The 15,535-nt window shown below is 52.7% G+C and overlaps 1 protein-coding gene across 4 annotated transcripts in view; it reads right to left on the minus strand.

Moving 5' to 3' along the window:
• ADAMTS14 (ADAM metallopeptidase with thrombospondin type 1 motif 14) overlaps positions 1-15,535 on the minus strand; it is a 92,316-nt gene that overhangs the window by 23,446 nt on the left and 53,335 nt on the right. For 3 of the 4 annotated variants that reach the window (XM_067025444.1, XM_067025446.1, XM_067025445.1), the window contains 7 exons: positions 9,945-10,028; positions 9,090-9,237; positions 7,022-7,127; positions 5,170-5,313; positions 4,378-4,510; positions 2,835-2,948; positions 155-303 (listed from right to left, as the gene is read on the minus strand). In XM_067025444.1, coding sequence (XP_066881545.1) covers positions 155-303; positions 2,835-2,948; positions 4,378-4,510; positions 5,170-5,313; positions 7,022-7,127; positions 9,090-9,237; positions 9,945-10,028 — 878 coding nt within the window. The remainder of the gene's footprint in view (positions 1-154; positions 304-2,834; positions 2,949-4,377; positions 4,511-5,169; positions 5,314-7,021; positions 7,128-9,089; positions 9,238-9,944; positions 10,029-15,535) is intronic. The other variant, XM_067025447.1, reaches the window with a different exon arrangement.

Genomic DNA, 15,535 nt, shown 5'->3' on the forward strand with positions numbered 1-15,535 from the left:
GATTTGGCGCCCCCAACAATTCTGGGCCGTCATCCATTGGAATACGTACACAGCCACCTGCAGGGGACCTTCTTTCTTGTGCCCTGCCCCCCAGCGACTCCCTCTCCAACCCCCTCAGGCCCCTGCCCTGCCCACCTCAGCCAAGTGCACTCACGGGGGATTGTCACAGCTCCGGCTACGGGATCGAACCCCGCCCCCACACGACCGTGAACATGACCCGAACTTAGTCCAGGAGCTCCAGCCTCCATCCTGGCCATAAGTCTGCTCCGGCGACTTCCAGATGCAGTGACCTTTGAAGCACCACTGGGATGGAGCAGAGGGTGCGAGGTCACCCTAGGGTCACTGCTGCCTAGCCTGCCATAGAAAGTGCCCAACCGGGCACATGGCACAGCTGGCAGGCACCACGGGTGAGCCCAGAGAAAGGAACGTTAAGAGCACGAGCCTCAGGGTCACACAGAATCCCACCCCTACCATGCGCTGAGGGACCTTGAGCAAAGGGCTCCTCTTTCTGATCCTATTCCTCAACTGTACCATGGGGATAACAGCACCTGCCCACAGGGCTGCTGTGAGCATTCAGTGAGATAACACCTGGCACACACAGCCCTCCAAAAACAGCAGATGGTATTATTAATGATGACAATAACTGTGCAATTATTTGGTTTACCTCCCCCAGAGAAACAAAGGGCTGATGAGGGAGAGAAGACACAATCTTCCCACACAATCTAGAGTTGATCTTGGCTCTGTACCTTGAAATCACCATCCAGGTGCCCCAGGCAGGTATGTTCATGGGAGGAAAGCCAGCCACCCGGGAGGTCCATCCATGCAGTGGAGGGAGCATATGCCTCAAGTCCAAGAGGCCTGGGTTTGAATCCCAGCTCGGCCACTACTAGCTATGTGTGGTTTGGGCATAGCTTCACCTTGCTGAGCCTCAGTGTACTTGCCTGTTAAATGGGACTGTTCTAAGAACTGAGGGCAGCAATACTTACAAAGCCCTCACTCAGCACAAAGCCAGGCACAAAGGAGGGCTCAACCAAAGTTAACCCCCTTCCCTTTTCCTGTAGGGCCATAGGTAAGAAATACAGCAAAGCTCTCTGGGTCTTTTTCAAGAGATAACTCAGTAGTTCTCAGCTCTGGAGTCACTTGGGGGAACATTTAAGAACTCTGGACACCTCAGCTTCACCCCAGACTGAGTCAGACTCTCTAGAGGTAGGGATTTTTTTTTTTTTGCGGTACGAGGGCCTCTCAGTGTTGTGGCCTCTCCCGTTGCGGAGCACAGGCTCCGGATGCGCAGGCTCAGTGGCCATGGCTCACGGGCCCAGCCGCTCCGTGGCATGTGGGATCTTCCCGGACCAGGGCACGAACCAGTGTCCCCTGCATCGGCAGGCGGATTCTCAACCACTGCGCCACCAGGGAAGCCCTAGAGGTAGGGATTTTTAAAAGAAGTGGTAATTTTTAAAAGAAGCACTATACAGTTGACCACTGAACAACTCAGGGGTTAGGGGTGCCTGCCCTCTGCAGTTGAAAATCTACATATAACTTAGAGTTGGTCCTCCATATCCATGGTCTGCATCCACAGATTCAACCAACCACAGGTTGGTAGTATTGTGGTATTTACTGTTGAAAAAAAAAATCCGCATATAAGCAGACCCATGCAGTCCTAACCTGTGTTATTCAAGGGTCAACTGAAATTTACAGGCCATAAACTTCACTCGTTTCAAGTGTACAATTCAATGACTTTTCATAAATTTACAGCATTTGGCAACCATCACCACAATCCAATTCTGGAACATTTCCACCATCGTAAGAGATACCTTGTGCCCATTTGCAGTCACTCCCTGTTCTGGGGTGTGGGGGATTTTAAAGCTCCCCAGATGGTTCTAACATGCAGACAAAACTGAGAGCCATTGATTAACTCTTATGTGAAACTGCGATAGGAGAGGGCCTGGAAACTCAAACACACCTGGAGCAGGTAGACCCAAGGCTCCAGGATAACAGCCCTCCAGGTTTGGAGCCCACAGGGCCTGTACAACACCATGGGAAGCCCCACACATCTGTGAAGGGACAGACCATTTATAGATGAGAATGGGAAAAACAGATGAGGGCAGAGGGTGAAGGGCAGAGGACAGGCTGCTGGGGGCAGCACCGTGCTTCTTCCCAGCCCTCTCACTTGCTTTGACATGACTCACAACTTCACCACAACCTGAGGAGCGGGAAGGATGCTTGGTCAGGGCTCAGCAGGGGTCAAAGAATGGCCCAAGGTCACCACACAGAGATGGGGGTGGGGGGCAGGGCCAGCGATAGAGCAGAGGTGGGTTTCAGACCTCAGCTCAGGGCTCTCAGATCCGGGGTCCTCCTGACACCCACACACACAAGAGGGTGCAAACACACCCCAGGAAGTACATGAAAGGGCAGGTTTGGGGGGGAGGGGCAAGAAACAGCATGGTGGGTGGGGGGAGGAGGCAGAATACCTGGAATCTTCCCTTCACCCCTTCTCAGCCAATCACCCTCTGTCTGACCTCCACAATTTCCCTAACCTGCCTGGGCTGCATTCTCCTCAAAGGACAGTAAGCATTCCTGCCGATGGGCTGGGAAACAAGGGCAAACTCTGCTGCTGTAGAAGCCAAGGACTGTGGTGCCGGAGAGGAGAGGGCGTGTGTGTGAGTTCTTGCGAGGACTCCCTGCCCATCTGCTCACATGCGAGGCTGGCTCCTGTTCTCAGCCCTCCCCCAGCCCCCTGCCACGCATTCATATACACACTCAGCGGTGAGGCGGGTCTCCCGTGGGGCCTGCACCCCGGGAAGGCGCTCCTGCTGCAGCCCCCGGTCCGCAGGTACCTTGCCTGGCGCGCACTCCGTCCCGTCCAGCGGGGGCCCCTTCTTGGTCTTGCAGAAGTAAGGGTTGTCAGGGTGGCTGCACCACAGCTGCTTGCAGGCCTCGAAGGTCCTGAACTGCACGGCAAGTTCAGGGTCACTGGGCCGGACTAGCTCCCCAGCTCTGACGAGTTGTCCAGGGAGCAAAGGACAGTGACAGAGCGAGGGGAGGGTGTGGTGGGCATTGGGGCCAGAACACTGCGAGGGGGGCAGGAGGGGCCCGTCCAGCCAGAGCCCCGCGCGCACACAAGCTCGACCCCACCCCAAGCGCCACTGGCCTCGGCGACCCCTCCTCTCTCCAACAGGGCACCGAAGAGAAGGCACCAGCCACAGCCCACACGCCTCTGGTCTCCCTCCCCAGGCCTCCCTCCCTGTCTTTGCAGAGGCCACTCTGTGACTGAGCAGGGACCAGGGTTTGAGGCTCTGGGGAGGCTGGGTCCACTGATACCTCCTGAACTCTGTGCATGTGGGGGGCTTTGAGAGGGCTGCCAGTCTAGCCCAGGCCCTGCAGCACCCAGATAAGGTCAGGACTCCCACCTCCCTCTAATCTCACCCAGCCACACCAGAGGTTGGCACCCTTCTGTTTCAGACTGTCCAGGAAAGCCCCAATTTCCTTTTCTCTCCTATCATCCCCTGCTGGCCAGACTAGTGTCCTACAAACACAGCATCTGGGCACTGAAATCCCATATCCCAGCTGTTTCTCCACTCCCAAAGCAGAGACCAGGTGTTCCAGTGTGGCCTGGGCAGTGGGGAAGGTGGCCACACACAGGGCCTTCTGGTCCTACAGAGCTGAGGAGGGGTCTGCGTTCCTGGATGGGGGCGGTTTGAGGTACTCAAGGCACCAAGGCCTGACCCCTCAGAGAGCCCCCTGCCCTGGGATATCCATGTCTCTGAGCCTCCACCTGGGCCCAGGTTAGCAGCTGTCCAATTCTCTCCTAGGTGGCTCTAGCTGATCGCCAGGCTCCAGGCTCTCCCCTGCCCTGTCCTGCAGAGTAGGGACAGGGCTCTGCTCCCTTGTATCTATCTCCTCAAGTACCGGATGGGGGTGGGGAAGGGTTGGGGAAGCATGCAATTGACCGCCTGGAGAGAGGTTATATGGGGCACAGGAGAACTTTACCAGTGTGGGAAGTCTGCCCAAAACATCCTGCCACATGCCCAAAGAGCAGAGGGTGGCAAGTATTTCTCCACCAAGCCAGAGCCCAGCACCTGATCTGACACATGGGCCACCTGACAGATAAACTCCCCCGGTGACCAGCCCAGCCAGGATCCCAGCAGTGGCCCACCCTCTCTGTTCTACTCTGTTCCCATCTTTCCAGGCATTCTCCAGCCACCACACATGCTGGCCCCCCACCCCTCTGTGGGACTGCGTGGGGCAGGGATGTGGCAGAAAGCGACAGGGCCTGGGCCCTGGTCACCCTGCCTGGGCTAAGGTGCTTTGTGAATGACCAGCCTGCATCCCAGGAGGACCTGACCTGGCATCCAGCTGGCAGAGGCCGTGGGAACTCACCGCTGAGCAGGTGTGGTACCCAGTGCCGAAGTCAAAGCGGCATTGCTCGTCCATTGAGTAGGCAATGCCGGGCAGCTCCGGGGGCCGGGGCCAGGCAGGTGCAAAGGGATCATCCAGGAGGCAGTCATAGGAGCTGCCGGCAGAGGCAGGGCAGTGAGCAGGGCAGGGACAGTAATTCCCAAGCTCTCCCTTCCCAGAGGAGGGGGTGTTAACCAAGCAAGGAAGGCCTGCAGGAATCCGCCCCCGCTGCCCTGTGCCAGGAGCTGTGTTGTCCAGGGAGGACGGGCTGCCCTGCCCTCCCCTCGCTTCTACCCACGACCATGTCTGGGAGCTCCAGGGCAAGGGCACCCAGGGCTGCGGTTAGGCACTCAGCTTGTGGCTTTCTTACGGGGCCTGTTTTGCCCGCATTACAGAGGCACTTCATGGTCCAGATTAAGGGTTGGCTCGTGGACAGTTTGAGGGCTCACTGCACTGAGAGAAGAAGACAAGTCAGCCCGCCGGGCAGGACGTACACTGGGCGCCGGCCGGCTGTTGCATGAGGTTAGTGACAGTATCTCTGCCGGCACCCGTCCCACCCAAATCCACTCTGCACCCATTCTCGGCCTTGAGCTCCTGAGTCTAATGCTCGTCCTGGGCCTCCATGTTACCCCGGAGCCCCAGGAGCTGACCAGCAAACCCAGAACTGAGCATGTGTCAGGAGTAGGATGGTGTTAGGAGGGGAGATGACTTGGGGGAGACGGAGTGGCAGGCCGCTTGCTCCCCAACCCGGCCCCGAGGGTGGAGGGGACCTACGGGAGGTAGCGGCTGAGTTCCAGCTTGCTGCAGTGGGACCAGTGGAAGCGGTGGAAGGCAGCCTGTACCAGGGGTGCCATGACGCTACCCAGGCTGGTCTCATCCGCGCAGCCGTTCCCCTGACCATCGTGCTCCATGCCGAGCCTAGAGGGTGGGGGAGGACAGAGGGGAGCCCTCAGTCATGCCCAGGGAGCCCACCCCTGGGAAGATGAGCAGGCAGACCTGAGACCCTGCCCTGACCAGGCTTCAGACTGTGACTTTTGGCCTCATTTTCCCCACCATGCAGTGGAGAGGGCCACCCCTCTGGATGGAAGCTGAGACCCCGCCTGGCCCCCGCCAATGGGGCTGGACTCATTCTGCCCTCCTGCTCCCTCCTCAAACCCTACCCACGTCCTCACAGTTTCCGAGGTCAGCTCCAGCCCCACTCTGGCCCCAGGACACCTTTCCTGGCCGCCCTCCCTGTGGGCTGCCCTCCCACAGCGGGGAGCGCCTGTTCCACCATTAACAACTCACACGCCAGGCACTGTCTTCCCTCCAGACCCAAGGTCTCACGTGCAAGGACCAGTTTCATTCTGTTCAGGTCGACCTCCCTTACTGCGCCCTCCCTGGGTGCCAGCCTCTTTAGCTTCTCCTAGACCCCGCGGGACCCAGCACAGAGCTTTGTGTGTGGTACCTACCTGCCGTGATGATAGTTTAAATGTAAAAGTTTGCTCTTTATAGTTAGTATTTAACACCAAAGCCCAAAGGTTCTAAATTCTTAAACACTCCCAGGCGTCTGCATCTGGCCTTGACCACTAGACAGACACGTGGGCCTCTAAGCTTGACCTTGTCTCTCCATAGGGAGGGGCTCTGTGAGTGAAGAGTGGACACGCCCTGCCCCCCATATACAGGAAGACAAACTACTGGCTCCAGAATATGTGGAAGCACTGGCTACCAGGGCAGGAAGGGCCCTCGGAGGTTTCCCTGGTGTCAGCCTCCGTGTTGCAGATGAGGAAACGGAGGCCCCAGAGAGGAGGTGCTACCCACCCAGTGAGGGGCAGGTCTGGGATGAAATCGCAGGGGCAGGCAGATGCAGAGAGGGGCATGGCCAACCACGGATGGCAGGCTCGCCCTCGGGACTGGCCCACTGCTCTCCTTCCCACGTCCTTCCAGCTGCAGAAAACAGGCCTCACTCTGCGTGTGGGCTGGGGGCGGGCAAGCTGGGGGCGGGTCCCGTAGCTCTGCCCTTGTAGACAGACAAGGCCAGGAGACGTGACTGTGACAGGTATATGTCACCACCAGACACTGGATGTTGGATTATTTGTTTTCTCCCAGCACATAACTTCTTGCCTGCTTTTCTGTCCCGTTCGCCACTGCAGCCCTATTTCTAGAACAGGGCCTGGCACACCACAGGTGCTCAAGAAATACTGGTTGAATGAATGAATGAACATGCTCTAAACCAAATCCGGGCCCGAGGATCACACAAGCCCGCCACCCACTTGGCCCGAGGCCTGGGTCTAAGTGCCCCTGTTTATGATGGACTCAGGGCAGGGCCCCATCGCAGAGCACTGGGAAGGCCTTGAGGTGTGGCTGAGATGGAGGGATAGAGGCCACCCAGAGAGCAGAGCAGTGCCTATAAGGTGACACTGCTACTGACATGCCAGAGGCAGGGCCACATCTGGTCTCCCAAGGCCCTGGATTTGGGGCTGGGCCCAAGGCAGGCCCAGAATTGCTGTCTGGGCCCCAGGGCTCCCTCCCCGTCGGGGCAGCTCCTCTGGCATCTCCCTGGACACTGCGAAGGGAGTCCCAACTGGGGCGAAGCCTCCCACACCCGCAGAGCTCAAGGCACAGCTCGCCCCTCGGTGCCACTTACACGTGGCCGGTCTCATGGGCCACCACGAAGGCCGAGGAGAAGCCATCTTCGTGGTTAAGGGCACAGCTTCTCAGGGGGTGACACATGCCAGTAACAGGTGCGTACCCTGCCAGGGAGAGGGAGAGAGGGCAGAGAGAGAGGTCACATGCAGGTGAGGTAGGACTCGACGAGGTCTGTGCCAAGCCAGCCACTGCAGGGACGTCCAGACCTGGTCACCGCCGGAGGGTCCCTGGAGGAAGAAGGATCCTTGCAACGCGACCCCCATGTGTATGCGCCCGCAGTACAGCTCCTGGGCCGAGCTGCCCCCACATCCAAAGGCTTGCTGCCCTCCCTCCTGGCCTGCAGTTCTCTGTGCGTGTCGGCCCCGAGACTGCATAGAGCCAGCTTCCGAGCCGCGTCCCTCCAGCCAGTCAGTCCGCTGGTGAGTCAACAAACAAGCTCCAAATGTGTCTACGCAGAGTAGCAGGTGGCACCGTGTTAGAGACTACGGGGAAAACAGGCGTGAGCCCGCAGCCCCCCAGCACAGCCACACACCGGAGAGGCAGATGACTTAGCAGGGACACTAGGGGTCACGAGGTCAGCCTAGGTGTGGGCCTGCAGGGCCGGAGTTCAAGGAGCACAGAGGGGTGTGCGGGGTGGCTGGGGGGAAGGGCTCTGACCGAAGGGGTTGAGCGGGACCGGGGAATGACGTACGGGGGCCTAGAGATGGGCCTGGAGGACAGGTGAGAGACTCTGGCGAGGTGGGGGGCGGGCAGGGGGAGGGGAGGGGAGGACACAGGAAGGTGCAGACACAGCTGCGCAGGCCTCAGGAGCCACGGGCAGTGCAGGGGACCGGCACATGGCACTGAGTAAGCAGCTTTGTGTGCGAGGCCCGTGATCTGTGGGGGCTGCTTCCCCGCCTCCCCAGGGCCTGTATCAGCTGGGAGGGCAGCCTGGGCTGGGGAAGACATCTGAGGAGGGGGAAATGGTAGAGAGCGCTCCCTGCCTCGGGCTTTCAGCCAACCATGACCAGATAGCTATTCCCTGTCTTTGGAATTGCTGAAATCCTCTCTTATTTGAGATGCTTTTGGGGGTGTAACGAGAAGCTGCTGTGAGAAGGCTTCTTGGGTCCCGATTGTCCTGGAGGTCTGGATGTGCTCTACAGGGCATGCAAGTACACACGTGTATGTGTGTCCGTATGCACATGTGTCTGTGTATGAGTATGCATGTGTCTGTACACGTGTGTGTATGCGTGTACGTGTGTAAATCTGTTTATGTGCGTACAAGCCTGCCTTTGGGGCTTCAGGGATTCAGACAAGCAGCCCTTTTGGTAGAGGCTGACTCTCCTCTAGCATCAAACCAGAAAACACTACAAAGCCCTCAACTTGGAGCCTGGAGACCCAGTCTGAGTTTCAGCTTTGTCTCCTCTCCACTGTGAGGCCTAGGCAAGCCTCGTTGCCACTCTGTGCCTCGGTTTCCCCAGACAGAAACCTGGGGGTGATCAAAGCTTCCTATGTCTGCAGAGTGCTTTCAGCCATCCTCTGTCACAGACATTGGATGCACCCTTCAGCCCTTTTAGCAGCCCGGGAATGGAGGGAGGCAAATAGTACTATTTCTCCCATTCCACACTTGGGAGAATCTCAGGAGATAAATGAGTTGGGATCACTAGGCTGGAGAGGCATGGATATGTGGGTAGAGCAGGGCCGTCCTTTCTGAAGTCCACACCAGCCCCGCCCTAGGTGCCCCACGGCCTGCAGTGAGGACAGAAGGATACAATGTGGGCAGAAGCATCTTGAAGATCACTGGGGTCTTCGAGCAGCCAGGCTCCAGGATGGTGATCACAGGGCCTAGGGCCTGACTCACAGCGACTTGCAGGCTCAACCAAGGCGGCAGGGACCAGAGCGGGGCCCCTTCACTTCCCCTGGCCCCCGAAAAACCATTCCAAAGCTCGCCTACCTGTCCGGACAGGTCCTGTCTCCAAAGTCCCAAGGATCTTTTTGTTGCCAGAAGACCTGGCCCCAGAGACAGCCTTGGCCTCCGCCCTGCAGCTGCACACACCTGGCCACGGCAAATACAGTACCTTGCGTACCTGAGGGCCCAAAGTCCTGCCGGGTGAGGAAGACGACGTGGTCGTGGTGCTCTGCGTGGCCGGGGTCCTGGCGCTGCTGAGAGTGAGCCCAGCGACACACCTGCTCCAGGCTGCGAGAAGGGTTCCGGCGCTCGATCAGGCTCAGGGACTGGGGGGCCAGAGAGGAGAGTGCCGGTCAGAGCCCACGGACTGCAGCAGGCACCCTGCGCTGCGCTCCCAGCAGCAGGGGACACCAAGGCCCGCAGGACGGCAGGGCCCACCCCAAGGTCACCGCTGTCCCGGCTCCGGCTGCCACTGGCACACGGCCCCGTTCCGTTGTAGGGAACGTTTCTGTGCCAAGCCCTGTGCTGGGGCACCTGTCTGCTGAGAACTCACATTATTGCTAATTCCTCAAGTAACCCACAGGCAGGTGCTGTACTGAGCAACTCCTCTATGCATTCATTGTCATTAATCTCCACAACAGCCCCTAGAAGAGAGTTCTGTTTTTACTCCCGTATGGGGGAAACCAAGCAACAGAGCCCAGAACCACCGGCCACAACCCTAGCAGGACTTGTCTCGGTCACTGGTCCCTCCCCTAAGCCCCACTTTCCCCACCGATTCATGGAGCAGGACCTCCAGCTGTAGGGGTTGAGGACTGTCCATTTTTACCTGATTGGAGGGAATGCATCAGTCCCCGCTTACCAACCCCAGATGCCTCTGCCACCGAAACCTCAATTCTAATGGTTTTGGGGTTCTAATTTTGGAAACAAGATGTTTCCTAGATGCTGTTATCCCTCCCCGATACCTTAGCTGGTCTGACGCTCTGGCCCCCCACCCCTTCTCCCTCAAACACTGCCTGTTGACACGGGGTTTTACCTGTCGGTAGCCAACCATGATCAAGCGGACAAGGGCGATGTTTATGTGGACCCCCAGGGACTCATCGTGGTAAATCTCATCCACCTTCAAGAAGAGATGAGCGTGTGGTGTTAGGGGAAGCAAGAGTTCATTAAAGGCCCACTGCATGCCAGGTATCTGACACGTTATCCTACTTCATCCTTACCATGGCCTTATCTGACAGGCATTCCTATCCTCAGATGAAGAAACTGAGGCACATGGAGGCAAGATGACCCGCCCAAGGCCACACAGCTAACAAGCTGCACAACTGGTTTTCAAATCCTGGCCCACCAAAGTCCAACACCGAGCTCTTTCCACGAAGCCAAAGCATGAGGGGACCTGGTCTCAAACCCATCAACTCGGATGGAATCTTGTCTTTTTATATCTCTGAAGAGTCCTTCCAGAAATGTCACCCAGCTCAGGTCACTCATCCTCACAGCCCTGTGTACCTTTCCAATTGCCTCTGGAATCATCTGTCTGCTCTGCAGTGCCTGGGCACTCCTCCAGGGCAAATCCAGGAAGAAAGGGCTCTAGGGCCTTGGACCGGCAGCAGCACCATCACCTGGAGCTCATTAAAAATGCAGAGTCTTGGGCCCACCTCCTGAGTCAGAGTCTGAGTTAGAACAAGATCCCCAGTGATTCTCAGGCACGGTCAAGTTTGAGAAGAGGAGCAGTGCATTGGATTATTCCCTTCTCCCACAGGCTCAGGGACCTTTGGGGCAGTCATGGCACAGTTCATCGAAGAATGCAGCCCCCTGCCACTCCCCTGTTCAGGAACTGTGTCCATAACAGAAGGACACCGTCTCTGCCTGCCCACCCCCAAGGACAGGCAGTTCACCGGCTCTTGAAGATGCCTATCTCCTGAGTGGTCTCCCTGGACAAGCCCATCTTTTTTGTTTTAAATAACTTTTATTCCTGGATATAAAATATTTCACTCTAAAAACTCTGAAAAATACCCCCAAAAAGTAAAAGAAAAAAGTCAGAGGTGATCAAGATGGCAGAATAGTAAGACGTGAAGCTCACCTCCTCCCACAAATACATCAAAAATACATCTACATGTGGAATGATTCTCATAGAATATCTACTGAACGCCGGCAGAAGAGCTCAGAGCTCTGAAAGGGCAAGAAAATCTCCATGCAACTGGGTAGGACAGAAGAAAAAAGGAAAAAAAAAAAAGGAATGTGAAAGAGGAATCAGAACAAGACCTGTGCCCCTGGGAGGGAGCTGTCAAAGAGGAAATGTTCCTGCACCCTGGGGAGTCCCCTCACTGGTGGGGAGATCAGCAGGGACAGAGGGGGGCTTCGGAGCCTCGTAACTCAGCAACGGGTCTGCAGCAACTAGAATGAAGAGAAACCAGCACAGACGGTCAGTGTCATCGGTCTGCACTCCCCAGCCTGAGACATGTGGCCACCAGTGTGGACAGGGTCTGGGTGTGGAAGCTTGGGATTCAGATATCAGACCGGAGAGAGGACTGGGGTGGGCTGCGTGGGATCACGCAGAGTGGCTGGAGTCTGGTGTGACCACAACTTGGGGTGTACACAGAGGAAGCCTGGGCAGCCTTAGAGGCCAAGCGCCACTGTGTGGTCGGTGTGTGCGAGCAGGGGCAGGACATGCTATTCCAGGCTTTTTCCCTGTGTGAGCTCTCAGGCAGCAGGACACTGCCTACACGGGCTCCAGGAGCGGTGGTGAGCTGCCTCTGCTCCCACGGCATGCTCCAAGGGTGCACATGAGCTGCCACCACTGCCAATAACCCCATGACCAGGCACCAGCTGCTGCATCAGCACACCCTATATCAAGGGGATAACGGCCAGCACACGCTGAGGAAAGAGGCGACATGCATCCGTACTAAAAACAGCCCTCGCACCAAAAATATTAAACCCACACAAGCTACACATGGACACTCCCACATATAAATAGGCCTCCAAGACCACAGTAGATAATTGTTTCTCCTAAACTCACAGAGTTAAGAAAAATATAAGTAAAATGAAGAAGCAGAGGAACCACTCCCAGTTGAAAGACCAAGGGAATTCCCCTGAAAGAACAAACAATGAAACAGACCTCTTCACTCTGATAGACACCTATTTCAAAAAGGAGATAATGAAAATACTGAAGGAATTAAGCAAGGCTATCGACAGAAATGCAGAGAACTGTAAAAAGGAACTAGAAACTATAAAGGGGAAACAAGAAAAATTAGAAAACTCATTTGCTGAGACGAAAAGGCAACTAAAGGCAATGAATAGCAGAATAAATTATGCAGAAGAATCAACAAGTGCCCTGGAAGACAGAACAATGGAAATCACCCAATCAGGAAAGCAGACAGAAAGTCAAATGAAGAGAAAAATGAAAGCAATATAAGATAATATATTATATGGGATAACATATTATGGGATAATATAAAGTGTGCCAATCTATCTATGGGATAATATAAAGTGTGCCAATGGGATGATATAAAGTGTGCCTATGGGATAATATAAAGGGATAATACAAAGTGTGCCTATGGGATAATATAAAGTGTGCCAATCTATGCATAATAGGGATTCCAGAAGGGGAAGAAAGACAAAAGGGGATAGAAAATGTATTTGAAGAAATTATGGCTGAAAACTTCCCAAACTTAAAGAAGGAAACAGATATCCAGGTACAGGAAGCACAGAGGGTCCCAAACAAGATAAACCCAAACACACGTACACCAAGACATATTATAATAAAAATGACAAAAGTCAAAGAGAGGGTTCTAAAGGCAGCAAGAGAAAAACAGAGTTAATTACAAGGGAACCCCCATAAGGGTAGCAGCTGATTTCTCTACAGAAACACTGCAGGCCAGAAAAGAGTGGCAAGATATATTCAAAGTCCTGAAGGGGAAAAATCTGCAACCTAGGATACTCTAACCAGCAAGATTATCATTTAGAATAGAAGGAGAGATAAAGTATTTCTCAGACAAGCAAAAACTAAAAGAATACAGAAATACAAAACCTATCCTGAAGGAAATACTGAAAGGTCATCACTAAATAGAAAAGAAATAAGAATATATAAGAAAGAGAAAATCACAGTTGGAAAGCAAATTACCTAAATAAGCCAGTACACAGATTTTTTTTAAAAATCAAAAAGTTTCTGTGAAAGTGATGATAATCACAATGAACAGCAAAAGGATGAACAAAGATGTAAAAGGACATCAAAATCATAAAAAGTAGGGGAGGAGAGTAAGAAAATGTAGATTTTTTTTTTTTCATTTCCTATAATGTGTTTGAGTCTATATGATTACCAGTCTAAGGCAAGTAGACACAGGATGGGGTTAACATACTTGAAAAACAGGGTAACCACAAATCAAAAACATACAATAGATTCACAAAAACCAAAAAGAACATAAGCATAACACAAAAGAAAATCATCAAACAACAAAAGGAAAAAGAAAAAGAAAGGGACAGAGAAAAAATATAAAATCAACAGGAAAACAAGGTTAAAATGGCAATAAATACATATCTATTAATAAGTACCTTAAATGTCAATGGACTAAATGCTTCAATCGAAAGACACAGGGTGGCAGACTGGCTTTAAAAAAAAAAAAAAAAAAGCAAGAGCCTACAATGTGTTACCTATAAAAGACCCACTTTAGGGCAAAGGACACACATAGATTGAAAGTGAGGGGATGGAAAAAGATATTTCATGAAAACAAATGAAAAGAAAGTGGGGGTCACAGTACTCATATCAGACAAAACAGACTTTTTTTGTCTATTTTTTTTGTCTCTTTTAAACGCAGGCCATAAAGAAAGGTAAAGAAGGATACTATATAATGATAAAAGGATCAATACAAGAAGAGGATTTTACCCCTGTCAGCATTAATGCACCTAATGTAGGAGCACCCAAATAAATAAAACAAATACTAATAGACATAAAGGGAGAAACTGACAAGAGTACAATAATAGTAGGAGACTTTAACACCACACTCACATCAATGGACAGATCTTCTAGACAATCTATAAGGCAACAGAGATCCTAAATGATACAAAAGAACAGTTAAGACTTAATTGATATTTTCAGGACATTACATCCAAAATAACCAGAATACACATTCTTTTCAAATGCACATGAAACATTCTCTAGGATTGACCATATACTAGGGCATAAAACAAGCCTCAACAAATTTAAGAATATGGAAATTATCTCAAACATCTTTTCTGATGACAACAGCATGAAACTAGAAATCAACCACAAAAAAAGAAATGAGAAAAAAACAATTACATGGAAACTAAACAACATGCTACTAAAAAACCAATGGATCAACAATGAAATCAAAGAGGAAATTAAAAAACACCTTGAGACAAATAACAATGAAAACACAATCATACAAAATCTATGGGATGCTGCAAAAGTAGTTCTTAGAGGGAAGTTCATAGCGATACAGGCCTTCCTCAAAAAACAAGAAAAATCTCAAATAAACAACCTAAACTACCACTTAAAAGAATTAGAACGAGGGCTTCCCTGGTGGTGCAGCAGTTAAGAATCTGCCTGCCAATGCAGGGGACACGGGTTCGAGCCCTAGTCTGGGAAGATCCCACATGCCACGGAGCAAATAAGCCCAGGCACCACAACTACTGAGCCTGCGCTCTAGAGCCCGCGAGCCACAACTACTGAAGCCCGCACACCTAGAGCCCATGTGCTTCTCCACAGCAAGAGAAGCCACCGTAATGAGAAGTCTGCGCACTGCAACGAAGAGTAGCCCCCGCTCACCGCAACTAGAGAAAGCCCGCGTGCAGCAACAAAGACCCAACTCAGCCAAAAATAAATAAATTGATTTTTTTAAAAAAGAATTAGAAAGAGAAGAACAAACAAAACCTAAAGTCAGCAGAAGGAAGGAAATAATAAAGATCAGAGAGGAAACAAATAAAAATAGATATAAAAAACAATAGAGGGACTTCCCTGGTGGTGCAGTGGTTAAGACCCCACGCTCCCAATGCAGGGGGCCCAGGTTCAATCTCTGGTCAGGAAACTAGATCCCACATGCATGCCGCAACTAAGGAGCCTGCGAGTCACAACTAAGGAACCCGCCTGCCCCAACTAAGACCCAGCACAAGCAAATAAATAAATAAATATTTTTTTTTAAATAGAAAAAAATCAATAAAGCCAAGAGCTGGTTCTTTGAAAGGGTAAAGAAGACTGACAAACCTCTGGCCAGGTTTACCAAGAAGAAAAGAGAGGGGGCTTCCCTGGTGGCGCAGTGGTTGAGAATCTGCCTGCCGATGCAGGGGACGCGGGTTCGTGCCCCGGTCTGGGAAGAGCCCACATACCACGGAGCGGCTGGGCCCGTAAGCCATGGCCGCTGAGCCTGCACATCTGGAGCCTGCGCTCCGCAAAGGGAGAGGCCACAACAGTGAGAGGCCCGCATACAGAAAAAAAAAAAAAAAAAAAAGAAGAAGAAGAAAGGAGAGAGAACCCAAATAAATAAAATAAGAAATGAAAAAGGAGACATAACAATGAATACCACAGAAACACAAAAAACCATAAGGGAATACTACAAAAATTTATATGCCAACAAATTTGACAACCTAGAAGAAATGGACATGGATCTAGAAACACAC

This window comes from Kogia breviceps, chromosome 2 (assembly GCF_026419965.1).
Source record: "Kogia breviceps isolate mKogBre1 chromosome 2, mKogBre1 haplotype 1, whole genome shotgun sequence".
Classification (NCBI taxonomy): domain Eukaryota; kingdom Metazoa; phylum Chordata; class Mammalia; order Artiodactyla; family Physeteridae; genus Kogia; species Kogia breviceps.